This window comes from Opisthocomus hoazin, chromosome 6 (genome assembly GCF_030867145.1).
Source record: "Opisthocomus hoazin isolate bOpiHoa1 chromosome 6, bOpiHoa1.hap1, whole genome shotgun sequence".
In the NCBI taxonomy this organism is placed as follows: Eukaryota; Metazoa; Chordata; class Aves; order Opisthocomiformes; family Opisthocomidae; genus Opisthocomus; species Opisthocomus hoazin.
Window position 1 is genome coordinate 32,806,074 of NC_134419.1, and position 27,868 is coordinate 32,833,941.

At 45.4% G+C, this 27,868-nt stretch overlaps 1 protein-coding gene across 3 annotated transcripts in view; it reads left to right on the forward strand.

Annotated features, from left to right (window-relative positions):
• Positions 1 to 27,868, forward strand: part of COP1 (COP1 E3 ubiquitin ligase) — a 128,072-nt gene that overhangs the window by 79,247 nt on the left and 20,957 nt on the right. For all 3 annotated transcript variants that reach the window (XM_075422613.1, XM_075422610.1, XM_075422612.1), the window contains 3 exons: positions 10,340 to 10,457; positions 14,355 to 14,479; positions 15,591 to 15,751. In XM_075422613.1, the coding sequence (XP_075278728.1) occupies positions 10,340 to 10,457; positions 14,355 to 14,479; positions 15,591 to 15,751 (404 nt within the window). The remainder of the gene's footprint in view (positions 1 to 10,339; positions 10,458 to 14,354; positions 14,480 to 15,590; positions 15,752 to 27,868) is intronic.

A 27,868-nucleotide genomic window follows, 5' to 3' on the forward strand; every position in this document is an offset into this window, starting at 1 on the left:
CCCAGCAACAGGACAAGGGGCAACGGGCACAAACTGAAGCAGAGGAAGTTCCAGCTGAACGTGAGGAAGAACTTCTTCCCTCTGAGGGTGACGGGGCCCTGGCCCAGGCTGCCCAGGGAGGTTGTGGAGTCTCCTTCTCTGGAGATATTCAAGACCCGCCTGGACACGGTGCTGTGCAGCCTGCTGTGGGTGACCCTGCTTCAGCAAGGGGTTGAACTGGGTGACCCACAGAGGTCCCTTCCAGCCCCTAACATTCTGTGATTCAAGCCCTTATCTATGTGATCTTGACCTCTTGGAGTGTGAGGTCCCTGGGAGTCTGACTGTGCTGCACTTTCCCTCCGTCACAGCTCTGTGGCCTGCACAACTTTGAGTCATTCACGAGCCAGAGCTGACGTGGGTTTGCAGTAAGAGTAAATACTGTGTGCAATAGGTATCTTGAATCTGTTCAGCAAGTCAGGTAGCACTTTTGGCTTTGGTAGATATGTCCAACACTCATCATACAGATAAGTCTCCTGGTGCTGATGTGAGAAGTTTTAGATCTTCCAGCATGTAGTCCATTTAAACTTCATGGGCTAAATCACCTTTTACTATGAAATAACTGTTCTTGATGTGTTCTAGGTGTCATAAAACTTGCTTTGGACATCAGCCTACAAGCGCTAGTGTATGTAGAGTAGTTTGTGTTACACAGTGAGAAAAATTAGATGAAGAGTCTGAACAGTACGTAGTTCTTTTTTTTTCTTTCAGACATAAAGAATTAATCCTTCCAAAAGCTGCAGGTGGTTACTGCTATTGTCTTCATTGGCTTTGTAACAGTAGTAAATATGCCTTACGTGTACAGGATATTTTGTTTCTTCAACGGTTTGATAAAAGCCAGTCTTTGAATTGCACAAGACCCATCTGTCCCTTATTCCTGCGAGAAATCTCTGTAGCTCTTTAAAACCATAAAGGTCAAAGTTTCAAAGGAGTTCTAGAGAAATCTGTTCTGCTTCCCCCTCCCATCAGAGCCCTTTTCTCAACTGATTAAGATCTCTAATGTTTTATGTCTCCTCCTTCTCTCCTTAATACGAGACAAGTTATTTAGGGTGGAGGTTTTATGGGCTGCTGTGTCAAAAGCTTTAGACAAGTCGGTAAAAAAAATGTCCCCAGTGTGTAAAGACCGTTATCCATAACCTGGCAAATGTCATCTGTAACTTCAAGCCATGGGGAAGCTGTTGAATACAAAGGTTAAAAACCCACTTGGCAGTTCCCATCACGGCTGCTGTTCCCTTCATCTGTTCAGCAGAGGGAGATATAGATCTTTAGTGGAATGCTACTGTTGATACATATTTTTACAAAAAAAAAAAGTACATTTGGTGTACTGGAAGATGAAAGTCACTGGCTGAAGCAGAGTGTTGTCTCCCCTGTGGAGTTCTGTCAATATATTTCAAGTACTCGCCTGAAACCCTCTGCTGTCCCATCCCTGAGCTCTGCCTTGGTAGGAGGAAAGGCAGAAGGTGCTTATTGTGGGGCTGGTTTTGCCAGGGACTAAACTGAGGCTACCAGACGTGTTTAATCTAACCTCAGCTCTCTTGAATTCATTTTTTTTCATGGAGCAGACCTTACTTATGTTGCTGCCTTTGTCATCCAGTCTGCTAAACAGAGCACTTAAGCATTTGCCTGCTTCTCAAAGCCGTGCTCTTTCTTCATCTAAAAAACCTAGGCTGGACTTGAGTTGGATTCCCTAAATACGATTTTTGGAGGCAGTGGCCTGTCATCTCTATTGCAGTGTAGGGAAACGAGATTGAGTTGTCATCCCTAAATACCCATGTGCCTTCCTCTGCTTTAGAAACTTCTCACTAACATCATGTGCTCTGTGACTTCCTCACTTAAAAGGTGTTGGGTTTAGTTTTTTTTTAAGATTTTGCTACCAGCAAAATAAAGCATACAGACCTTGCTTAATCTCGTATAGTCTTCAGAGCATGCTGTAAGGCAAGAGCACGGGGAGAGGCTTAGACCCGCAGGGAAAATACCTTTTGAATGCTTTTCCAAAGTTCATTCTCTCCTTGGGTGGCCATTGAATTTTTGATACCTGTGAAGACAGGGTGTGCGGGAGCTCCCTGGGAGTCTGGCACAACGGTGTTTGAGACCACTTGTCTAGACAGAACTCCGCTAGCAAATGTGAATGAAGTACCGCATCCCAAATCATCCTGGGCACACACATGAAATGCAGAATAAGGGCATCATTCCAGGTTGCTGCTGTGGACCAGAGCGTTACCTCTAGAAGAGATTGCTGAGATTCCCCCAGGGCAACAGAAAATGGTTATTCAGAGAAAAACTGTTCTTTTACTGCAGAGGGATCTCCAGGTAAAGAGGAGGAAAAGGCAAGTGCATCAAATGGGTAATTTTGTCTTAGTTATAGAAACAAAGTACTTGCAATTTCTGCTGGAACAGAAAATTGCGAATACAAATCCATATCCAGCAAACATGTTAATATGTTTGTAATGATGGCTGTTTAGATAAAATTTTCTGACTTTATTGTTTTGTTTGGTTTTTTTAAGGGAAGGTATAGACAGGAAAAATAATAATAATAATAAAAATTAGCTTTGCCGGCACTGCAGTGTTCTACAGTGAGATGTTGGGGTGAAAAGGATTTATTCCTGCTCTCTCCTCCTCGTGTCGTTTGTCGTGCTGCAAGTGGAAAACAGCACACCGTGTTCTTCAGCAGAATGCTCCGAATAATGTTGTCTGTCAAAGGTTCTTCGCTTCAGGCTGTATCAAACCCATTTTTAATCTCCTTCCTTACAGTAAGGGAAATGGTTTGTAAAGAGGGCACTGATGTCAGCTCGCTGCTCTCGATATTATCTGATTTCTTCTTCAGAAAATTCTTCTGTTAATTTTTGGTGCAGGGCTTTGTTCGTTTGAATTCAAGTCCACTTTGTTTCTCGTCCCTCGTCTGTTGTTGCCTTTTCGCTTTTCCCAGAGTATCCATTTATGTAGTGGAAACCATCACACTGTCTTCTTTCCCTGAAATGGCTTGTGATAGGCCAAAGCTTGTGCTGCTCATATCCCATCCAGTGTTACTGTCGACTGAAATAAATCTCTGTAGTGTTTCGTTGCCTGGAAGTTTTTCTCACTCTTCTTGGTCGAAGACCCAACTGACACCCTGCCTTTCTATTGCTATGATAAAGACTGTTCTTTTTTCTCTGTACATTTGCTTCTGCCCTGGAAGAGATGCATGATTAAAAATACTCTTTTTTTTGTGGCCCCTGCATGAAGGCTCACATCTTGTTGAGTTGAATTATTCCCAAAGATGGAGTAGTCAACTGTCTTACATCCCCAGTCTTCTCTCCAGAGCAAGATCTGCATACGGATGTTCAAACTCCGCTCTGCCTCTCTGCTGGTTAAATCTCCACCCTAAATGTTTTGAACTGAAAGGAGGTTGTACAGAGGCAGGTGTTGGTCTCTTCTCCCAAGTAACCAGCGATAGGATGAGAGGCAATGGCCTCAGGTTGTGTCAGGGGAGGTTTAGATTGGATATTAGGAGAAATTTCTTTACTGAAAGAGTGGTCAGACATTGGAGTAGGCTGCCCAGGGAGGTGGTGGAGTCACCATTCCTGGAGGTGTTTAAAAAAATGTGTAGATGTGGCACTTCAGGATATGGTTTAGTAGGAATGGTGGTGTTGGGTGGATGGTTGGACTTGATGATCTGAGAGGTCTTTTCCAAACTATGATTTTATGAACAAAGCCACCTCAGTCATGCAAAGATCTCTTAAGTGCTGTTGTTTGGTGTTACAGACTTGGCAACAGTTAAAGTTCAGCAGTTCTCCGTTTTCTTTCACTTGTAAGGGGGAGGGGGAAGAATTAAAGGAGAACTGAGGTTGTATTGCAGAATCTCTGTCTCTGGAAATGCTCAGAGCTTGACCAGATAGGACCCTTGAACACAGTTATTTAACTTGGAAGTTGAATCCAACTTTGTAGTTGTCCCTGTTTTGAGTGGGAAGTCGGACTGGCTGGCTTCCAGAGGTCCCTTCCAACCTATGCTATTCTATGATTTTCAGGGCCCTTGAGCAAAAATGGATATCAAACAGAAACTGCACTCTGGGTAGGATTAATGTTTCAGTTTGGGCTTCCTGATAATCAAATGCCGAGTTGTCTTTTGACCAGCCTTTGAGGCTGTTGCTGCCTTTGTGAGGAGGCTGTGTTTCCTGGTGTGGAGATAAGTAGAAGATCCACTGGAGAGGTTCAACCTATGGATAGCTGTCTAGTTAGTCTAAGTACGTACACAGCTTGTTAGATGGCTTTGAGGTCAAGAGAATGCCGATGCTTTTTGAGGTCTCCTCTCAAATTAAAGGAAATCTATTGTAAAGTGTTTTGTCTTCAAGGTTTGGGTTCTGATAGGAGATGCCCATCTTTTCTTGGGTTTTTGAGGAAGAGCAGCACTTGTTTACCTGGCCCTTGTTCAGGTTTTTGTAAGGATTGAGGTGTCTAATGTGCCAAGTCATCTTCGGTGAACTGCAACACGGTACACTGTAGTACAGTGTAGTGCTGTTGATTTGAGTTTATTTTTAAATTGGGGTGTTGTCCCTTTTTATCTCCTTCCTCTTTCTCCTCGCTAACAAAAGAAGAAAAGTTTTTAACAGTGAAAACTGAGGTTGCATGTGAGCCTCACAATTCTGTTTCCATTTTTAGTCTAGCCAAAGGCTTTATCTCTGAGGATGCAAGCTTCCTTTTTATAGCAAGAAATCACAGCAGGCCAGGCTGAAAAAGAGACTTTTGGTTAACCCATCTTTATGTTAAAGCTCTGTTCTTCTACTGCTTGTTTTTCTTTGTTCCACAAAAATTCATCAAGGTGGCTTGCCCCTCTTCCCCATAGCATCCCACTGAAGGGAATGGCAACGTGTCCACTTCCCTTTCACCCAGAGACACTTGAAACACAAGCTTTGGTTTGAACCTCTGGACACTTAAAGGCATAAAGATACGATTATGTCTTCCTCCTAAACAAGTTGCCTAGAGGCAACTCTAGGTAGCTTTGAAAGGCTTCGTTCTGGCCACACTATGTGCTGGATGATCTTGCTTACGCTTGGTATACAGAGGAGAAACCAGCGAAAGGAAGGATCAATTTTTATAGGCAGATGTTTAAATATAAATAATTGGATTTCAGCTAACCCCTTCAGTAGATATTGAGCAGCGGAGGCTGCCTTTAGGATCTCTGAAATCATTTTTTTTATACAGGTGAGCACAGAAATAGAATCAAACTCCACAAAATCATGCCTCTCATCTTTCTTTCTGACTAGAGGTACTTTGTGGGCGTTTATGTGCCCTCTTGTTTTGTTGCTCTGTTGGTGTCTTCAGGATAACGTAATTGGAGGCAAGCAGAGGTGTCTTGCACCAAATTTGCTCTGACTCAGTTTACATCTTGCTGAACAAGTCATGTAAATACACCCCTCGGTCTAGAAATGTCTCTTGCTGCTGATGCACAGAACTTCACCAGTGAAAACAGGCAGCCTTGATCCAAGCTGGAAGCTCATATGGAGGAAAACAAATAATGAAGTGGAGGGAATCATCAGCTGGGGAGGCGAGTTACTAGATGCAACAAATCAGACCATCAAGGTCAAAGAACAACCAGAGAAACACATTCAAAGTTATGCTCTGGCCTGGGCTTCAGCGTCAGTAAAACGTCTGTAGCATGGGACATGCAGGACTGCATGCTGTAGCCAGGGCATTAATATATGAAATGAATTTCACCCCTAAGTTTGGGATTGGAGATCTCTAATTAAAAAAATGTCCAGCATGTGCTTTGGTAACAGAAAACTTGCAACAGACCATTTAATTAAGGTCTGTCTCCCTACCCTGCAACTTTGGCTTTGAATACGGGCGTCATCTTGGCTGTAACATTCAGCTGATGTGTGGCAGCGAGCACCGTTTATAGTCTCAAGTCTATAAGCAGTGAAAAATCCGAGTAATGTAAATAACTTATTTTTTTTAATGGATCAATAATCTAAATATTGAACAGTTGAGAACTGTGCATTTTGAAATGACTGAAATAAGAAAAATGGTCATTGATTCTCCAGCAATTCTGTTTTCCAGAGGAGAGCCACAGAAGCTTTGTATGCAGCTCTTGAGGCTTGCTAGTAGTTACATCGCTTGAATATAAAACTGTTGCATTGCAGGGAAAGCTTTCTGTTGCCGTCCTTGCCTTGATATCCCTTCAAGTAAGAGGTTGGGGGGGGGAATCTGTGGGTTAGTTCGTGCTGTCGACTGGTTAATGTTTGTGCTGAAGGTGGGTGAAGCACATGACCTGGAAAATGAATGTTACTGAGAATTGCCGGGTGCCTGCAGAGTTAAATCACTCTGCTCGTTGCATTGTGTGCGTTGCTACCCTCGCTCAGTACCGAGTACTGGTACTCAGTGAAAAGCAAACTGCTGCTCTGTGATGTTCTTTCCCCACCCTTGTCTACTCTTTCTGGAGCTGCTGTTTGTTGGTACGCATTAAGAGCTTTGCAATAGGTGATGTGAGTCTAAAGCCTGCTAGTAACAGCTGTACTGTGAATTTTATTAACAAATCTAAGTGCAAGGAAAATCACTTTTGGCAAAAACAGACTTTGCCTTTCTTGTTTAAACAACCAAAAATCCAAGAGTAATTCCATCTTTCTGAACAACTTTGAAATTACCTAAGATGCTGGTGGCTCCACTAGCAATTACCAGCTCCCTTTTAGAAGATTTTAACCTGATTTCCTAAGATCACGTAACCACATCATCAGGTTGTTTGCTGTGTCCCTATCCTTGCAACTGAGCGGAGTCCGAGGAGGTGCTGATTGCTTTCCTTCCCACATCACAAAACCACCCTTCCATTTTGCTCTGCTCCTGCCAGCTGGAGCCCTGTGAGTTTATGAGCAGTCAAGCTACAAGGGATGCCATCCTTTGCTGCTGCGAGTCTGATTTACTGAAGAGGGAGTGAGAGCTTTCGGAAGTTTGGAAAAGTCTCTGAATTCTTGATGACTTTTCACTAGACGGCTCAAAGGTGAAAGCTGCGGCGTCTTAAGGGAAGTAAGCAGATCTGGAGTGTTTCAGAAAAGCACTATTTAAAAAAAATCGAGCTTGTGGTTGGAGACCTCTCAGCAGTGGTGGCAGAGCTTAGCTGCCCTTTTTGCCTTCTGAGATCACTTAAAAATAATGTATATTGCCTGCCAGCAAACATTTGGATGAAGTCACAGCAGCAGATTTCCGTCGTGCTCAGCTTCTGCAGTGACATTGAACGGGACGAGAATTGCTCCAGAGTGTTTAATTTGCTATGGTATATATCCATGTTCTTTCCCATTATCTCAGATATATTTCAGTTAAGCCTGAAAGCAGAAATAGAAGTAAAGCAGAGGCAAAAAATAGAGTTAAGCAAGAGGCTTTTAACTGTGGCAATGTCATTTCCAAGTTGAAGTTGTTCTAAGTGAGTTTTCTGGTCAGAGTGCAAACTGTAGAGCTGCAAAACAAATTGCTGAGTGACTGTTTCCCAAGAAGCAAATAACCCTGTGCATCCCTGGTTAGCGATGGAGCGTGCTCCGTGACTTTCCAGGGGTGCCAAGGGCAGGAGCCAGCGGTGGGATGCTGGATGAGCTTACAGGCTGTTGCAGAGTTCAGGAACTGTTCGATTCCCCTTAATGCCCACTCTGTTTTCCTTACCTTCAGCTGACTTGCAGGATTAATTCGTTTCCTGAGCTTTGCAGAGCGCTTAGCCTTAGACGTGCTGGCGTGATCGGGATGCTGCCGCTCACGGACAATTTCAACTTATCCAACTCCACCAGGCAGGGCTGCTGCTGGGGTACCTGGGAGTTGTATTTTCCTCATTTAGCTTCATTTTTGGGCGCTCTGCTTCCTCAGCAGATGGCATTTTTATCATGTTTTCAGAAAGTCCATATGGCCTACAAGAGAGTATCTCTTTAATTGTAAAACATGACCACCTGTTTGGCTTTTAATGAATGCAGCCAGTGTTTGTCTTCATATATCTACTTAAAAATAGCTGCTTCAATTGAATTTAAAAAAAACCTCAATTGGGCACCAACACTTTGGCTGCTGAAATAATCAATTAATAATTAAGTGGCTAATTTTAGAACCCGCTGGCATTGTCCATTCCCTCAGACTCTCTGTGATCAGAGCGGACAGTGATTGATTGCCCTGACGACGCTGGGAGGCACACGCGATGCTGGGGCCAGATGCCAGCAGGCTTCGAGCTGTTTGTGGTGATATTTAGAAGGTGAATGCAACTTCGTGTCGCTGCTCTGCAAATGAACTTGCCTTTCGTGCTCTAGCTCTTCCCTCTCCGCATTGCTCCAGCTGCTGACATGCAGCCATCTGCAGGTACCCTTTTCCCTGACACCTTCTGAAGGCAAAAATCTGGTGCTCAAAAGGTATCCTAACGATGGGCCAGCTGGAGAGGAGATTGAAACTGTGAGCAAAAACAGGCTTGAAAGGCTTATCCACTAACTGGCTTCTAACAGAAAGTCCTGCTAGAATCATTCTGCTCATTAAAATAACCGTTGCCAGTTAATTGTTTCGTAGCTTCTGCAGCAGGTATGATGAGAAAACATGGAGTTCTTCAGCTCAAGCTTTCACAGAGGTGGAAGGGACCAGGAAGCCCAAATATCATTAAAGAAGTGTTAATGCTTAATTCAAAGTCCCTTTGAAAATTAACCCATTTATTGAATAGGCCTGTTGCAACATCATCTTCTTCTAAAGCTACTTAAAATACCCAAATGGTAGGAAGGTGCTGGGATTCTGGTTGATGAGCATTGGCTGCTTGGAGGGTTAATATTTTAGAGGTGGAGGAATCAGGAGCGTTTGGGGGTACAGCACTTCCCGACATTTCAGTGCCGGCAGTAATGGGTACAGTGGCCGCTGGGTTTCAGCGCCATGGGGTCCTTCAACATTTTGCTGGGAGTGGTGGAGAAAACTCGGCGTGGCTGCTTGGAGCATCCGCTTTTACACAGTGAGGAAGCAGAGAGCTGGGAACTGCTTACTGGAAAAGCCTCTGATCCCACCCTGTGCAGAGAGCAAGCTGCTGGAAGCACCTGAAGAGGAAGGCGACTTGCCTGCTTGCCTTGTTTTACTGAGGGTGTTTCTGATACAGCCCCTGTCCTGCTGATAACCAGTTAGCCCGTTAATCCGGGGAGAAGCTACCCTTGCCGGTCTGACGGTGGCTGCTGTCCCCTGATCGATGTAAATCCAGTTATCTCTCAAACCACATGGGATTTGGAGACAGCTGAGTGGTGTTTCTACGGCTGAGAGCCTTGCTTTGAAATGCTGCGCAAATACAAAAATAACCGTGGCTATTGGCGTTTTAATTCATTCCCGTGTAATCTGGGTGATAAACTCCCATCAGAGGGGTGTTTTTTCAGTGGGAGGAGGGTCAGAGCAGCTTTCAGCTGACGTCTGGGTATTGCAGGTTGCTTGGTGAGAAAGGCGTCGGGCTCGCTTTCCTTGCGTGTGTGTGGCCTTCCCTCCCTGCACTTCCAGAATAGCAGGGGATAATTAAGTGAAGTTCAATGTTAAAGGCTGAAAGTTGGGAAGGGAGAAGCTTATTAACCTTGTTGAGCTGGAAGGAGCACTGGGGGTGTTTGGGGCTTGAGTCTACAGGGTTTTATATTCGTATTTCTCTGTTTTCTTGGGAACTGACATTTAGTTGTGCAGAAAATAAAATGTGTTGCTAATTCTGTCGTGATCCTCTTTATGCGGTTGTAGCACTGCGGCGCATCTGTGAATTAAATCTTAAGAAGAGCTGGAATTTAGTCTGTTCTCTCATTATCAGAAATGCTAATTCTCTCTTGATTGGTAATAAAGGAGAGAAGCAAAAACCAAAAGTATGGAGGTTGCCTATTTAGGGTAAGCAGGAGAAATTTAATCCCTGTTTTCCAAGCAGCAAAAAGACTGAGTTTTTAGCCTAGGGTTCTTCAACAGTTTTCCAAGGGAGGACAGGCTGAGGAAGGAGAAGGGCATGCAGGGAATTAGAAATGGCAATTCGAGTGCCCAGGCATGGAGCCAAGGCGGCAGGCAGGAGAGGTGAGAGTCCTTTCAGCTGCTGGCTTGCACATGGGCGATGTGGGGTTTACGGGAGGACAGGGGTATGTGCACGCACGCGTGGATGCACCTTTTTCCCTCGCTGACTCATTGAAAGGCTGCTTGGACCCTGCCGGACTGAATTTTGGGGCGGTTTTAAGAAGTCTGCTGAAACACTGCTTTGCTATAGTGCAGAGCGCTTATCCTAGGCGAGGCTTGAAAGGGAGATGTGGAAGCTGCAGGCGGGGCGTTTATTGTGAGCTGACAATTAGAGCTCCCGTGATTAAGTCTTGCCCGTTTTCTTTCTCATCCCCAGATCACTGTGTTCACTACTACGATCTTCGCAACACTAAGCAGCCGATCATGGTGTTCAAAGGGCATCGCAAGGCAGTCTCCTACGCAAAATTTGTGAGCGGGGAAGAAATTGTCTCTGCGTAAGTATCGCCTTTTATGTAGGCTAAAAACTTTGTAGCCCTTGCTTTTCTGCTGCTCTTCAGGGCCGCTGTGCAAGTTGATCTGCGTGGGAGGGTGCGTGCGCTAGCTGCTGTGCTTTTGGGAAGCAGCTCGTTGCTTTTTCTTCTAAGGCAAAAATAGAAATTCGTTCCTGGTGTCACTTGGCTCGGCTCTGTCTTGTGGAGCTAAAATGCTGAAGAGGAATACGAAGACAACTAGGAGCAGCTCCTGACCACAAGCCCCAGCTTGGGGAAGCTGCGGGTGAACTCTGCTTTTCCAAAGTGCTGTGTGTGCTGAGGATGCTCCTGACCAGAGCTCTGCTGTAGAGAAGGCTGCTGACAGAGCCCTGGGGATAGTAACCTGCAGTGAAACACAGCTGAGGAGTGACAGGAGTGATCAAATACTACTGCTATGTCTGAGGAGGGGGTTTAGCCACAGCCTGAAAGCAGCTGGAGCAGGGCTGACTGGTCTGTTCCCTGGTAATTTATTAATCTGCTCCGTGAAGACCGTTTTTAGGATTATACTTGGGTTAGAAAGTAGACAAGGAGAAGTTGTGTTGCGTGGTCCTAACGGCGTGCAGCCTTTCAGCCAGGATAGACCAGGAGGTCTGCTATGGAGGCCCTGAAAAACAATGTTCTACAGCTTCTGTCCAGTTACGTGACCAGATGTGTCTGCCCCAAAGCCAGATGTGGCTGCCTCAGTTCTAGGTAGGTTTTCCATCACGTGGGAATGAGCGTGCCTGTCAGACCACCCAGGGAAAGGTTGGAGTGACTGACTACAAGTCTCTTAGGTAAACCAGAGGTGAGTCTCTCTTACACGGTGGGGAAAATGCAAGCAACCTTGGGGGGTTGCAGGGAAAAGCTTTGATCTCAACACGCTTGTGCACAGCACCCAAGGGCAGGAGGGATGGATCACAGGGGTAGATCTGCTCACAGAAAGTACGCCTGCTGCCTGCTACCGAGCCAACGATTATCCCGCTTGGCTTCGTCCTGCATTTTCACACGGTTTGCTCTGGAAGCCCGGAGCCAGAGCAGAGCTTTTTAAGGTGTATTCAGGCTGCTAGTGAGTTACTCTGAGCCGAGCTGTGTGATGGAAGATTCCCTGGTGGCTTCTGGTACTGCTTATATTTAATCAGCTCCTCTCTTCCTATTTCTATTAACTTTATAACTCTATAAGGGTGCAAATTCATACCTAGAACACAGAGAAAATTAAATTTGATACTTTGAACCAAATTTGGGTAAGAAGAAATTGTTTAATAGAAGCAGGAGGAGGCTGGGAGTGTTTTACAGCTGTGGTCGAGTGGGTCATCTATGGGATGTTTCAGGATGGAATGGCCCTGTCCTGCTTGAGCCAACCAGCTGAGAAAGCTTGTCCCGCAGTCTTGGGAGGAATATCGGTAGAGCTGTCGGCCTTGGACAGGCAACACCACGGTGAGGGGACTAACTGGAGGGTTCACCTCTCTTTTTCTGCATGAACAGGAAGAAATGTCAGAGCAGATTATTTTTCATGTCTGTCTTTTGCAAGATGAGGAGAGGATACAGCAGTAGTGACTCCCAAAAATCAAGCACTGATTTCTTTTAAGAAAAAATTATATGTATATTCAGATTCTCTAGATTTTTAGCTAAAGCTGTTTTATAGATTGCATTGACTTTGCCTTGCAGAGTTAGGTTTTGACCTCCGGGGTGTTCAGAACTGCCTGGTATTTAGCACAACACATTGATTGCAGTGCTGATTTACAGAGAGACGGATTTAACAGAGCGGTGCATCCATGATATTTTTGTGGAGAGGGTATGAAACCAGAAGAGCAGTACAACACCAGCAGGATCAACAGCCTTTCCCTCACCTTGCGATTACTGTCGTCTTTTGTGGCTTATCCGAAGCAATGCAAACATGGCTAGAGCTTGATGGGAATTTGTTAACAGTAAAAGCATTCCATTAGTAATAGACTTTAAGTATTTTTATTTTAATGAAGGAATCTAGAGTGTGCATTACTAAAATATAGAGGTTAAGTGCCTATATATACAAGGTCGTCTGGATGGGTTAGCTAATAGCAGAAGCTGTCACTGGCATCTGACAGCTGGTAGACCAGGGATTATCTTTTGCTGCTTTACCCTGCCTTCAGAAAAGTTTAGTTCCCAGGCAACTCTGAAGCTTTTAAAAGCAGAGTTTTAGAATGTACGGCTGCCCTCAGAGCACAGAAGGCATCTCCCTGTATTAGTGGGCCTAATGGTATATACCTTTTTGTCCTTTCTGTGAGCTGCGCTGCTGCTGTGACGGTAAGGATGGGAGGAGGGAAGGGAGAGTGAGCAGCAGAGTAGGGCAGGGCTGGACGTGGAACAAGCATTGGGCAGAGATGCCGAATGCTCGGTTTTAGGGCCCCCCTTGGTTAAGCCCTGGGATGAGGAATGCACTCCTGCTGAAGTCAGTGTTACTGATGAAGTTCATACCTTAATGCTGATCTGACCTCCTGTTGTTATTACAAATGAGTAACAAATCTTGCTGCAGCTCCGTTATTGCTCTGTTGTCATTCCAGCTGTCACTGAGGGCTGAGATAAGGTTTTTGCAGTATAGCACGAGGTGCATGTCTCCTCTTTTGCGCTGTACTTTTAGGCAAATGTGACATTGGTGCAGGGCTAATTTGGCATACTATTGGTAATATTTGATGGATATTGGGTGGTGGGGTTTTTTCCCCTTCAGCTCTGAACATTCAGAAAGCAGCAAGGTTGGGCGATGTGACTTGTAAGAGGGCAGCGTTACCTGCCTCCCTTTCCTCCTACCCCAGAGGCTGACAGGTCCTGCTCACAATCTTTTTCAAATTTAGCTTGGGAACAGCACTACCTGTTTGCTCAGGGCTGGCTTCACGGGGCTCTGGTCCCACCACGCCAGTGTTTCTTCACCTACTGTGGAGTGTATCGCTGTAAGCCTGTGAGTGCCAGAAGATCACAGCCTGGCAATCACTGGAAAATAATGCCTGGGAAGTGAGGGGCTCATGACCCCTCTGGTTTTGGGATGAGAAATTAATCCTATGTCTCCCAGAAACTTGGGAGCTTCCTATTTCAGCTGAGCTCTGCCAGGCAGAGGAGACTGCCTCCACCTCCGTTCTTTTGCCAAAGGGGAAATGTTTGCTCACAGTAAACAAAAACATTTTGAAGGCAGGTCTGTTTGCATCTGGGAGAACAATGGAAATTATCAATTTTGATTTAATCCTGACAGTTTATATATTTTTTAATAGTAATATTTAGCTTTGCAGCTAAGGTGAGAAAAGTGGAAGTTAAATCTGTATCCATGCAGTCTCAATTACACATGAGAAAACCACATCAATTTAATGCTAATAGCAACTCTGAGCCCTCACAGGTTTTTATGTGCTGCTGCTGGGTGTTGGGCAGGGGGAGAAGAACATGCTTCCAGGGCAGCTGGAGAGAGAGGAGGCTGCTTGCTTCCTACCAGAGTTCTGCAAAGGCATGCAGGAGAGTTGTAGCCAGCACAGAGAAGGGAACAGATTTTGTCCATGCTGTAGAAGTTTTAAAAAAAAAAAAAATTTAAAATATTCAGCATGTCCTGGATCTGCAAGGATCTGGAGGAGGCAGTGATGGCCCAAAGGCTGTACAGTTCAGTGGAGGACTCTGACAGGAGAAAGGAAGAGTAATACTTGGGGGAAATTTCTTATTCAAACATGTAATGTGTTCTGACAGGCTTCTGAAATAACGTGATACCTTTCTGAGCTCAAGCTGAGTTGCATATGGTTGCAAGTGGGATAAATCTCCGGAGTACACTGAGACTTCCCACGTCTACGTTGCAAGTAGGGTGTTAAGGAGCGGGCCTGCAAGCGAGGATTACCCGCCGTATGGCAGCAGAGTAACTTTAGGTGTTGTTTCCAGGTCAACAGACAGTCAGCTGAAGCTGTGGAATGTAGGGAAGCCTCACTGCTTGCGCTCCTTCAAGGGTCACATCAACGAGAAGAATTTTGTAGGGCTCGCGTCCAACGGAGACTACATCGCCTGTGGTGAGTGGAGCAGCTGTGCCTTCGTGACAAATGCTGATGGGACTCCTCGTAGCTGGTGCCTCTCCAGTCCCAAAATGCACCAGCAATTGCACAGTGTAGCTGCATGGACTTTCTAGTAGGTTATTCCAAACTTACACCCTCCTTCGCTTCCCAGGGAATGGTGTAAGGAGCCTCACCTAAGGGGGTCTGTACTTGGTTTCCTCCCGTTTCAGAGGAGTTCTTTGTTTATGATGATTCGGCCTTGCTGTCACCAAAAATCAGCTTCTCTTGTAGCTGCTTGTTGATACGCCTTATGGCTTTCAAGTTTGTCAGCTGATGCATCCTCCCTCATCTTCCTAAGGAAGGGCGGTAGCCTGGGCCCCACAAGTGGTCCTGTGCTCGTCGCTTGGCGTGGCATCCTGCGTGGCGAAGTACTGGTGCCCTCATTGTGGGCAGCTCCCCAGAAGACTCAATCATCCTGAAGCAGTTACCCCATTGGCAATTTCTGTCTCTTTTCCCCGCTTAAGCTGGACTGTAGAACCTCGGTAAATCCACAGGTCTTGGTGGGAAAGCAGTGACAGGCTGATTGCTGAGGGGTGAGCAGGACAGCTGTGCCAGCACTGAAGGGAGGACCTTAGCTTGTGTGTACTCTGATGTCTGTACAGCTTGCAAGGCAGAAATTGTGATGGATTTCTAAATAAAGCCTGCACACTTCTAGTCTCTCTCACTTAAACCTCCACAGACCAAACTGTCGTACTTGATTACGGCAAGCAAAGCTGTGACAGTGCTACCTGCCTCAGAGCTGTAACGCCGAGCAGGCTGGGTGTGCAGTGTTTCGTGTGGTAGCGTAGATGCTCTGCTCTGCCCTAAGGAAGTTATGGGGGACAGCTGGCATCCTGTATGTTCTGCAAGTGCGCTGGATGCTGTGGCTGTCTTGTAATAAAACCTAGTTCTGTTATTAAGCATCGTGGAAGTTTGCTGTGGAGCACTTCCAGCTGCTAAGGCATCAGGAGCGTGATGATAACAGCAAGGAGGAGATGTCTGGTCTCGTCTCAATGAAAGAGCTAAGAAGCCTTATTTCTGTGCCTGCTACCAGAACCTAATCTTTGTGTATTTATTTTTATATTTCTAGGAAGTGAAAATAATTCCCTGTACCTATACTATAAGGGCCTCTCAAAGACACTGCTGACATTCAAGTTTGATACAGTCAAAAGCGTCCTGGATAAGGACCGGAAAGAAGATGACACAAATGAGTTTGTGAGTGCTGTATGCTGGAGAGCACTACCAGATGGGGTAAGCTTTCTGCTCAGGCACCCAACCGGGTGCGAAGGAATGCCCCCTGCTTCCTTCCGGAATTACTGGGCGTTTGACCGCGCTTGGTATTTTCCTGTTTATGGGTATTGCAGATCGGGGTGAGAACGTGGAGATCTGCAGCGTGACTGAAACACTGGGAGGTGCTGGAGGAGAAGGGACTGCTGTGCTCTTAACTTTTCTACCAGGGTGTTTGAATTTCTCTGGCATCAGAAATCCCAAAAGCAGCGTTGTAGTTCTGGCACGTGATGTTTTTTTGTAGGTGCATTAGCAGGTTTCTTTTGTGACTTTAATGAAGGCACCTGCAGACGCTTTATCTCAATGTTACTGTGTCTGTATGGGCTCGCTCATTGAAATACAGCCCCTGTGTTTCGACGAGTAGATGTGTAAAGGAGGCAAGCCCAGGCTGCGGTCACCTCGGCAACTGTTCCAGTGACACTGAATTCAGATACGTAGCATGTGTGCTAATGCTGCAGGCAGGCCTGACGCAGCTTTTGTGAGGGTGGCCTTTCAGCACGAGGCTGCTCTGGAGAACAGAATGCTGCTTTTAAATTCAGAGTGCTTTTGAAAACCTTGCATAGAAAAAAAAACTTGAGCAAGTAACTTTTGTATGCACAAGGGTTTGCAGGTCAGATACTTAATGGGCTTGTCGGGAGGAGGAGGAGGGGAGCTCATACTAAACACAGTCTTCCAAGTAGCTGAAGTGGAACGTAGCCTAATTGATGTCCGGAGACATTGCATTCACACGGATAGTGGTTTGGAAGGGTAAGGTCTACCAGTCTGTTTTCATATGAAGAAACTGCCCCCACAACTGTGATTCAGTTGTCACTGGCATAAACTTACTTCAGATAAGCACTTCTGAATCAAAATAGAAATAAACCTGAGCATCTGAAGTTGCACTTTTGATTTAAAAGTAACAAGTGGGCTGTTGCGGTTGAATGGTGGGCATGAGGCTAAGTGGTGTAGGGTCACCAGCTTCGTTCTGGCTGGGGGGTTGGGAGGATTTGATGTACACAGCTGTCGTGTCTCAGATGAAGAGTGGATGTTATAAATTGTGTCATCCATCTTTCTGCTGGCTGAAAATGTGCTGCGAGAGCCTGTGTGTCCAGAAATGCCCTCCCCTGAACTGCCTTCACTGCAGTGTTGCTGTGGTGGGTTGTCCTGACCTCCAGGGCAGCTTTTGTACAGGCAGCAGATACCAACAGTGATGCCTCACCCCTGGTGTCACTTCTGTTCCTATCTGCTCCTTCTCAGCCTTTTCTCTGGTTAATGTGCTTTACTCCGATAGACCTTCTGCTGAAGCGACTGAGACACTTTTGAGCAGTCACCAAGGGCTCTTAAGCAATTCGTCATAACCGATATGAAAAATATCGTGCAAAAATGTAATAGTTAAATCAGGCCCATCAAGATTATGCCAAATAACGTTCAGGCTTCACTCCATTAAGCAGCGTTCAGAATCTGTCGCTGTCCTGATCATTTTTATTTTTCCATCATTCCTCCGCTTTTCCCTGGGCGGCTGCTAAATTAGCCCGTTTCTCCCATGGCAGCTGCAGTACCTGGCTCTCGTTTGTAAAGAAGGCAGCAAAAAGCTGCCTGTGATCCGAGAGCCACCGGCTGAGCGTTTTGCTTCTGCGCTTTACCTCTGCCTGTGGTGCGTGCCCTCCTGCTTTACATACCGAGCAAGCAGACTCACTTGCTTTTGCCGAGAGGCCTTGATGCCTTCTTGCACCGTATCTCCAGCCCCTCCGAGACAAGAAGGGCTCTTCACCGATGCAGCCGCACATTTCTCTTCCCTCTTGTACCAGCACAGTGGTCCTCTGACCTAATTGAGACTTTGCTCATGTTCTTAGGAAATTAAATTACTGCGCAGCCAAAGGTCACTTGTGTCCAGAAAGTCTTGCTGAAACGACGGAACTCTTTTATTCTCCATTTTAATAACTTTTCCTTAATTTGGCATAAAGTTTTTTCAACTCAGCTTCGCATGTACAGGCTTCCCTAACAGCCAACATGTTTTTTAATGATGTTCAGATGAACTTTGCCTCATGGTGCTGTCAGCATCTGCGGGAATCGGGGAACCTGCAGCCTATTTCTGGCTTAATTGCAGACCTTGATCCTGGGTGAGTCACTCTGCCTTAGTTTCCTAATTACAGCAGCTACCGCACCTCTCACCGCTGGCGGTGATCGTGCCTGCTCCTCCGCAGGGTGCGTGTGCCGAAGCAGCTCCAGCCTGGCAGCCACGCAGAGCCCGGCACGGGCTGGCAACCCTGCAGCGAGCACGCTTTAAACTGCTTCATAGTGCCGTGGGCGTGCGGTTCCCCATGCCTGGCTGCGGTGGTTCAGAGCAGCCTGGCTGGTCCCTGTGCTGGGGTCGCTGGGCAGCAGCTCCGGTCTGGTACCTGGGGTCTTTCTGGTGCGGGTGCTGCGTGCCAGCCTTTCGCCAGGCTCCTGCTCAGTTTCCCTGCGATGTTGCTCTCAAGGATTGTTCTTTAATTAACCTTTCAAGATGAGTAAGTTTCAGAACTGTGAGTTATCTTGGGAAGCATGAGTACATGTACTCCTTCACTTCATGCACTTAAGTGCAAAAATCTCAGATCCGAATTAAAACTTCACTGAAACTTTCAGATGAAATGTCATTGATTCTTTCTTAAATCTATTTTTATGTAATTCAAGCTTTTACATCCTCCTGAGCCAAAGTCAAGCTGTACCAACAGCCCTTGCCAGAACACATCTCCCCCCCCCCCCCCGTTGGTTTTCCTTTGCTCACAAAGGTGCAGGGCCCTGTTTCCTGGAGCTGTCCCCTTTCCAGCTGCAGAGGTCCCGTCAGTACCTTCTTTCCACCTGTGTCAAAGCCATAACAAGGGAGAGGAACTGTTCTCTGTAAGTGCTTGTTAACATTTTGCATCAGGCATACTCACTTTCCAACTCTTAGGTCGTGTTTAGAAATAAGGACTAGCTTGTAGGCTAATAGTTTTGTTAGACTCTTTGGGGAAAAAAAAAAAACTTGCAGCGTGTTCATCGGGAAGCAGACCTTTGCTGTGCTGCTTTCGGTGCTGTGTGTTTGGACAAAGGTAAATAGGCTGTTCAATATTTAAATACCGCTTATTTATAGTTTGTGGGGAAAACTGTTTCTCGCTTCTGATTTTACTCTAAAAATTGCTCAATATTTAAAACTAGAGAAAGCTTCAGGACACTTTTGGCCTGAGTGACCTGATAAACATGAGCTAGACAGAGATGCACTTGAGAACCTTCCCTGAACCAAATCCTTTGCTTTCCCAAGTCAAGGATTTTGTAATACACCTGTGACGTGCTTTTTCTGGCACCTTGGCAAGATTTTACCAGCCTGATTTGAAATGTGAATCTGGTCTTGAAATTGGAAAATATGTTCTTCTGTTTCATTAACGTGTAAGCAGATGATGCTCATGCATAGGGAAAGGAAATTACAGTACTGATGGTAGCCCACTGCAGCTGGGTGAGTGAAGATGTTTTATCTGTCTTGGGAGGGTCACTCCGGTTATGCCTAGGTACATGGATAGTAGCTGGAGGAGATTGGTTTGTACTTTGCTTTCTTCTCCTATCTGTCCTATGAGATGTTTTCCCCTTCCCTAAAGGAGACACCTTTGGTTTGGACCTGCTTTGCCATATTGCGGAGTTGGAGATGGGCCTCATACAGCTGTGTTAAGTAATTGCGTCTCAAGTAGCCCCTTTCCCAGTCATGGTTAGTGTTTCTGAGAGCTGTCAAAAGAGAAACCAAGGCTGAACCTGCTCCCAGGACAGCAAAAAGGTATTACTACTGAACACAGAAGCAATTTGATTATGTAGATTAGGCATGGCTCAATCTATCATAATCACTGTAAAGAAGCCATTTAATTTTGTACCTGTTTGCATGAGTATTCATTACTGCTGATAAGCAGGTTAGCCGGGGAAAGATTGCTCAAGCAAAAATATCGAGGCTTTGATACCGGTGAGATGCAGATAAGAGTGGGAGAATACCATGCAAATTAGCTTAGGTAAAGCTTTATTTATATATATATTGATTTGGGTTTTTTTCCTTTTAGAGGGGTAAGGAAGGGAAATCTGAGACCGGTGCTGCAGACTTTAGGCAGGTGGTGGTCCATGCTGGATGGATGCAGAGGTGTCCAGGCGCTGGGGAGGAAGGGTCTTGGAGCAGTGGCATGGCAGCGCTGTGAAAGCATCTCCTCAGCATGAGGGGGGAGAGCAGAAAGCTGCCAGTGTGTTTTCTCACCTCGTTGTCACTCTTCAGAAGTCATTTTAATTTAGGGGAGTCTGGAAACAATCATCTAGCCGGGGGTGAGAGAAGCAGGCGCTGGGACTCCAGGCTTCAGGTTGCCTTTAGGCGCTGTCATATGATGGAAGTATCTTTGTGATTAGTCTTGCGCCTCTGAACTTCTCTTTGTTAATTTAAGAAGATGGAAATACTCCCTTCAAACAGGTTTTTGGTGCATCTCTTCGGAAAACAAGCTTTTCTTCCATTTATTTTTCCTTTCTTCTGAACATTCAGCTTTGTTTCCTAATGATGTCTGGCTTGAATATTTTAAATAGAAACCTATAATTGTACCGCAGTAAGCTGGTCACTTAATGGGGCTGTAATCTTGTTCACTGATGAGAAGTAGCCATCCTTTGTTTCCCAGTAGCCTAATAAGTGGTACACAACGTACACAGGAGCTAGTCAGGGACTCTGATAATTTACAATCAGCAAATTGGCTCCCTTCACTGGAATTAATTTAGCCAATACAAATTATTTTGGGAAGTGATTCATTGCCATTTTAAAGCGCTAATTAATTTGGATGACTTATGAACATTAAAAATGAAGCCTCCTTTGTCATTCCCAAATAACCAAATGCTCATTCCTAAGTAACTTGTATCGACTGTAACTGCATTTCTTGTAACTTGAAAGATGAATTCCAGTGGGATTTGGGGGGGGATAGCAAGTGTGAGACTTGATAATGTTCGTTCCACTTTGCTGCTGGAATTCTAAGGTCTCCAAATTGGTGAGAATTTTGACTTCAAGCTCAGCTCAGTGTGGCTTTATTTTTGCAGCGTCCTCACCTAGTAGTTCAGCTGTCGGTTAAGATATACCTAGGTAGTAATCTAAAGCTTAGGAGATAAACGCCTGCCTGGGAGGAGCAGAGCCAGGCTCTCCCTTGCCTGCCTCCGATACCGGCCGCTGGCACAGGTAGCAGCGGGAGCAGCTCCGACTGCAGTATTTTCAGGGAGGGTGCTGCTGTTTTCTGACTCATCCTTTCTTTCCCAGACCAGGGCTGGGCCATAGCATTCGTGTGCAGCATCTATCGAATTCTTGCAGGTTGTTCTCCGCTGCGGTACTGCGCTACTGCTTCATCCTGGAAATGCGCTGGTCTTCGTCTTCTGTCTCATGATTGAAATGCACAGCGCTTTATGGGAGGCTAAATGATCGGCTTTTAAGAATAGCAAGGAGATGTGACTTTGGGTTTCTTCTACTGGTTTTTCACCCCCTCCCGAAAATCTTCAAAGGTTTTCCTCCCTCCTGTGGAAGCTGTTTAAGCCCCGTAGCATGCGTGCTGTGGAGCTCACCGCTGTCTGTGATGGCTTCCCACTCCTCTTGACGTGCCCTCTGCTCTCTGGCCATTGGCAATGCTTTAAATGAGAAATTTTCTTTGACTTTTATTGCTTTGCTGCTTCACGCTTTCCTTAGGTAGTAAATATATTTTATTTCTCTTCCTTTCTGCCTTTTCCCTATCTACCTCCCTTACTCATTTGAAAAGCTCAAATCTTTGTTGAAAACAAGTGGAACCCAGAATATCAAAGCATACATCATGCATGGTTGATATTTTTTTCCTTAAGTTTTTGTTACTTATGTATACCAACACACACTGTATATGTTGTTTTGTATGCTCCTTGAAAAATATTTTCATATGCAGAATAATTTCCACCTTGCAGATAAAAGATGTCACAGGTTCAGTATGTGTGCTTCTTTGTGCTGAACACGCTCATATACTTTCATACCATGGCTCTATTTTTTTCTGTGGCTAAAGGGAATTAATTAAAAAATACTCAGGTGACTAACAATATTTTATTCCTCATCACAACCCTTGGAGTGCGGCTGCAGAGAACTTTGTGGGGGGGGGGAAAATCATACTCTGTTATTAACAGGTCATGCATTATATTGAAATCTCAGTGTGTTGACACTTCGGTCCGTGTGAAAGACCATCTTGATAATGTGATTATGCAAATGACAGGCTTTAGGAGAAAGTGTTTAATTTTGAGTCTGCTGTAGGAGAGGAAAAACGGTGGTATGTGTTCTTTCGGCGTTGCCTCTCCCCAGTTGCAGGCCACCCTCTGAGCTCCCTCCCAGTGAGGGATTCATTGTGGTGGGTACCAAGTGCAGCGGTGCCACTGTTACCTCTGCCTTTGGCCCCGCTGCCAGCAGAGGGGACGAGGCTGTCGCTTTTGTTCAGCCCGGGAAGTTCAGGTCCCCTGTGGTACTGCAGCACTCTGATATCATTCTAGCTTCTATTTTAAGAAGAGCTTCTCCAAGAAATGTAGGTGGCTTGGATATTTTCTTCGCTGTTGGTTTCGAGTTTACATTTGCAAACTCAGTTTCTCTGCCCTTCTGCAAGGGGAGGCATATATATATATATTTTTTTTTTCCCCAGCATAATCGCAGAAAACTGCCAAGGGGTTGATTTTTTTTTTTTGAAGTGAAGGCAGACTGAAGTCGCACATGTTTCGTGAATGAAGGCAGCATTTAGTCTTTCAGACTTCTACAGCTGATATTTGCTTGCCGATGTGTCTCTTCTAATGCCGAGAGAAGTAGACGGCGTGCTGTAGGTAGGGCTGAGGTCCTGCTTATTAGTCATCCCTTTCCTAGAGCAAGTGAATGACACCGTGGTTGACATAACTCTTAAGTTCTGTTGACATTACGCTTCCAGGAGCTGATCCGGATGGTGCAGATAATGGGTTGCAGTTCATTGCCAGCACAAGCAGAGGTCTGACCAGGCTCTCGGTGTTTCCTAGGCTTTAAAAAATAAGAGCATCCCCCTGCAATCACAAATTGTATTGCTGTGATACGCACCGTGAGCTGGGGATGCAAAGAAGTCTCCGTGCAGCTGTCATTAAACTTGTAAGTGGATGTTTCTCTCCTGTTGGGACTCTGCTGCTTTAGTAACCGTCAATTCTTTATTCAAGTAGGAGTTTTATAACAGATGAACAAGTCAGGAATTCACCTGGAGCCTGGACTTCATTCCTGACTCCATCCCCGGCTCCCTGCTGAACCATAACGTTACAAGGAACAAGCTGAAGCACAGCGGTGTGTATCGTGTGGCCCTGCACGTAAACCATTTCCCAAATAGTACAACTTGTGTAGAAATAGAAACTCATTTGTATTAGGGTGATACTCAGGGCCATCCTTGTATTATATAATGGGGTGAAGAGAGAAAAAGAGCAGATCTGTGTTCAGAGACATTTGGTTTTAGAATTAAATAATTGTACAGCTGTGTGTTTTTCCTTTTCCCACCCAACCTCTGCAGTGCTGCTCTTGAGCCCCTTGGTCTGAGCTATGATACGGATCCTGCTGGGTTCTAGAGATACTGATTAAATAATTGATTAGGCTGTTGTAAGGTTTGGGGATTTTTCAGATGATGCCTGGAAACCTAATTCTCGTGAGCTGTAAGCTCCCCTCTTCCCGTCCTTGTTATGTGTGGTGCCTTTGTCTCATGGGCATTTTGCCCTCTGTTGCCTGGGGATCAGAGGTGACGGGCACGCGCTCTCTCTGTCCCCCACAACTCTTAGCCTTTGGGTAGGCAGGCTCACCCCTAGTATTTTCTGGGGGTTTTATAATGTGTGTTATGTATCGTGCCCTGGAGCAGAGCCTCTTGAAAGCAGTAAGTCATGGTAGGAGCTCGGCAAGTTTCAAAGGTACTGAGCCACCGTCTGTTGCCCAATCTCAAGCTCCAGCCGAAGCCGGTCTCCTCAGAGTCGGAGGATCTCCTACGTGAGCAGCCTTTGCTTTACTTTCCACTGCTTCCACTTTTTTTTTTTGAAGAGCTGTCTACCTGCTGAAGCCTCTGGTTGGCACAAAGTGCCGGTGAGATGAGGTCTGAACGCTCTCAGCAAGGCGGGCAGTGTTTGGTGGCTTATGAAGCAGATGAAGGGGGTCGTTGAAGGTGGGAGCTGCAGGGGTGAAGCTAGGTTTCTCAATAATTAGTGCTAAAGGAGGACTCTGGCTTCAGACCAGCCAGAGTGAAGCGAGAGAGTGAAGTAGATTTGAAAAGCCACTGGCGTTGGGCTCGCCACCGCCTTTGAAGTCTGCTTCAGTGCAGCAGCAGAATTCCCACACCGGGGGTGTCTGAAGCCCTCGCTGCTGGTGGTCTGCTGTCGCTGCTGTTTGAAGGTGGGTTTGGAACCTCGTTCCCGCTAGCAAGTGACACTGCTTTAATTACAGTCAAAGCAACCTCGCAATACTGTCTTTCCCCCCTCCAGCTCCGCCCCCCTCCCATTCTTCAGTGCATCTAGCAACGGCAAGCCCTGCCAGGCCACCGCCATTCAGTAGCTGCAGCTCACGAGCTGCATCAACCTTTCACTCTGGCACTCCTAATTAAGCAATTTTAATGGCAGGATTTAATGTTTTACAGAGTCTAAATGAAGTGGAAAAAATATGAGCTGATTCTTTTTTTCTTTCCAGCACAAGATTTTGATCAGACAATTTAACCTCTGGGTGAAATGGAAGTAGAAGCATTTATGCAGAAGGTGGTTTTCTCTGCAGCAGCTTTACTTTATGTAGGTCTCCGCATGAATATGGTTACTGCTTCACTTTGGGCACTGTTCTGAAGGCTTTCATTTGCTTTGTGCCCTTCTGTTATCAGTAACAAAACCCTAAAGTGTTTTGAAACCCGGTAACTTGTGACCAGCTGAATGCCAATTGCATTGCACATTAGTAAAGCAACAATTAAGGTTTTTATGACCCTCCTTGTAAAAACAACTGCTCAGGCTGGCTTCTGAACAGTAACATGGATTTGTATCCTTTTAACCTTTTAAAACAAGACTTGGCTTTCTTTTGGTGCTGTTCTGGTCTAATTCTAGCTAATGTTAGACGAGCTAGCTGTGTGCACGGAGTGAACACAGTTGCTCCTTTGAAAGCAATCTTGTGTCTGAATTGAAACTACCTGGATATGTAATTAGGATATATAATTATTTTATATAGGATACACACAGAAATTATAATAATTGGCCCTTCCTAAGGAAGGGAAAGCCAGTGTGGCAGGAAAAATTGTTTAGTAATTTAATGAGTACCTTTTAGACTGAAATGATACTGTTAAATTCGGGGTTATGCAGCTGAATGGAGCTGCGTTCACCCTTGTGCGAGGTGTTCTGAATTCTCAAAGGGAAGCGCCGCTTTAAATAATTACATCTCTTATATGTTATTGTACATGATAATCGCTTCCGAAACTCTTATCTGGTTGCTAGAGCTGGAGAGAAGTGAGCTGTTTGGCACAGTACTGGGTTTTCTGGTTTTACTTTAGCGTGTCTGAAGTGAATGTGAAGTTAAGCAGAGGGGCAGATGAGGCAGCGCATTGTTTCCCATTTACTTAACAATAATGAGAGATACGGGAGGGAAGATAAGCAATATTACATATACTGAGAAGAAAGATTGGTTCAGATCCATTAAGTAATTAAAAAAAAAAGTTCCTTATACCTGTAATCTGCAGATAGCACATAAATTAATGGCAGCAGGAGGAGGAGGAGAAGCTGCATCCCTCTCTCCTTACTACATGTGCTGGCAGAGGCTCAGCATCGCCAGCCAAGTCTGCTGGTGTAAATCAAGCATATGTGATATTTTTCTGTTTTTCTGCCTAGTTTCTAGGTTGACCAGCTGTGACCTTGTTGCCTTTCTTCCCCGCCCCTCCCCCCTTCCCCCGCCATGAAAGACTTTCTCCAAAGCAGACTGCTCTGGCCAAGTTTGTTCTGACCACCAAATCACCGCAAGCCTGTCCGGTCTGGGGAGTATGTGCTTGGGGGAAGACTTGACTTGTTTAGAGTGAAACACCCTTGATTAAAATAGGAGGTTAATAGTGCTTCTGTGTGTGCCTTGCTTCACAACTTGCACGTTAGCTCCAGCATTTGAAAAAAGAAATTTGGGCCAGCAGGAGTATAAAAAAAAAAGGAGAGAAAATGAGCTGGAAGTAAAATACAGATGTCCTTATTTAGTACAAAAGGATTCGTCTCGCTGTTGGCTTTGTTTTCATTAGGTTCATGCTTGGCTTGACAATGCAAAAGAAGAAATTTAAATTGTTGGGAAATGCATGAAAAGCTGAAGTAAAACAGGAGTTAGCAGCTTGTGAAACTTTTCCTCTGGTGTTATAGCAGGCAACAGCCTGCACTGGGAACTTGTGAGCCTTCTATGTTTCAAAACTTAAGAATATATATATTTACCTTGCCAAAAGTAAGCAAAGATCCACAGTGTGAAAAATCACTGGGATGCTCAGATGTTTATAGAAATAAAACACAGCTTTAGAGATTTCTTTTGGGTAAATGTTTGGATAGATGTACGGTTACAGGGTGAAGGAACACAATTTGGCTGCTGCTTTCCCAGCGTATCCTTGAATGCAAGCTCGGACCCTCTCTTGGCCGTCCTCTGCAGCCATCTCTCCTCTTCACAGAATCCCAGAACGTTAGGGGTTGGAAGGGACCTCTGTGGGTCACCCAGCCCAACCCCCTGCCGAAGCAGGGTCACCCAGAGCAGGCTGCACAGCACCGTGTCCAGGCGGGTCTTGAATATCTCCAGAGAAGGAGACTCCACAGCCTCCCTGGGCAGCCTGTGCCAGGGCTCCGTCACCCTCAGAGGGAAGAAGTTCTTCCTCGTGTTCAGCTGGAACTTCCTCTGCTTCAGTTTGTAGTTCTTCCCGTCAGCGGGCTCCTCGGGTTTCCCCCGAGAGCAGAGCTGTATGATCATGGGAGCGGGGACAAGGACGAGTTTCTCCTCGTGAGCCCACCACAATCACTAAATCTTTGGCTTCTGCTGTCCATCTTGAACCTGGGAATTACCTGTCTAGAATGGGGAGAGGAGCTATGGAAACTCCTTTTTTTTTACACATTTTTGAAGTTTCCGTTGTTTTCCTGGGCAAGCAGATCTGAGCTGGGTTTATGATGCAGACAAGCGTATTCACGGCCAGGCTGGGGCTTCTGTGCTAATTTTTGGATATCATATGAATGTGGAATCTGAGCCCAGCTTACCACAAATCAAAGTTAATGAAGTAATGAACGTGACGCATGCCAAGCCCCATCATCTCTGTCTCTCCTTTTCCAGACAAACGCATACTGTGTATGTGCTCTATGCGTGGCTTGCTTTTTAGAGGCTGTTTCTTTATAATTTATTTCTTCCTTGGAAACTATAGCTAGGGCAGTAGATGATCATGAACTCTTCACGGGAGCCTTTCTGCTGATGATTGTAGCAGTATACCTGAGTTGGCTGTGACAAGAAATAAGTCATCTCTAGTCCTGACAGAGGACAGTTGTTTTTATTTTCTTATATCCACTGTATTTTGTCCTGTATTTCTCACCATCTGTGCTCTGAAATTTTTGAGGCGTTGTCAGACCGAGAGAAAAGCGGGGGGTACCTGCTGCACGCTCCGGCCCTTTGGTGTCTGCTGAGGAGTGAGTCAACAGCAGCATCCCTTCAGAAAGAACAGCTAAAATCGAGGGAGGGTGAAGCAGATTAGCTAAAAAAAAAAAAAAATCCAATGCCAGAAGTGTGTGTTTGTCTTCCTTCACCCTGTCAGCAGAGCTGGGGTTTGTATTCTAATATTTATGTAGCTGAAGGACGTTATAAAATCAGAGGTACTGTGTCGCAGCACAGGAGGTTTTGTTCACTCCTGTAATCCCAGCAGGAAAATGGCATGATTTTTTTCTTTATGTACTTGAGTCTTTTTAAACTTCCTTTTTTGTTATTAGTGTCATTGGTAGCTTAATGGATTTCTTGATTGTTGAGCTCATCTTTTTGATACAGTATTGTCAGTCTTTGCATGCGTTCAAGATGACAGGGAGTGTTAAAAACAGTCATTTCCATTTGAGATCGAGAGATAATTTTTTTATACCCACTGTGTG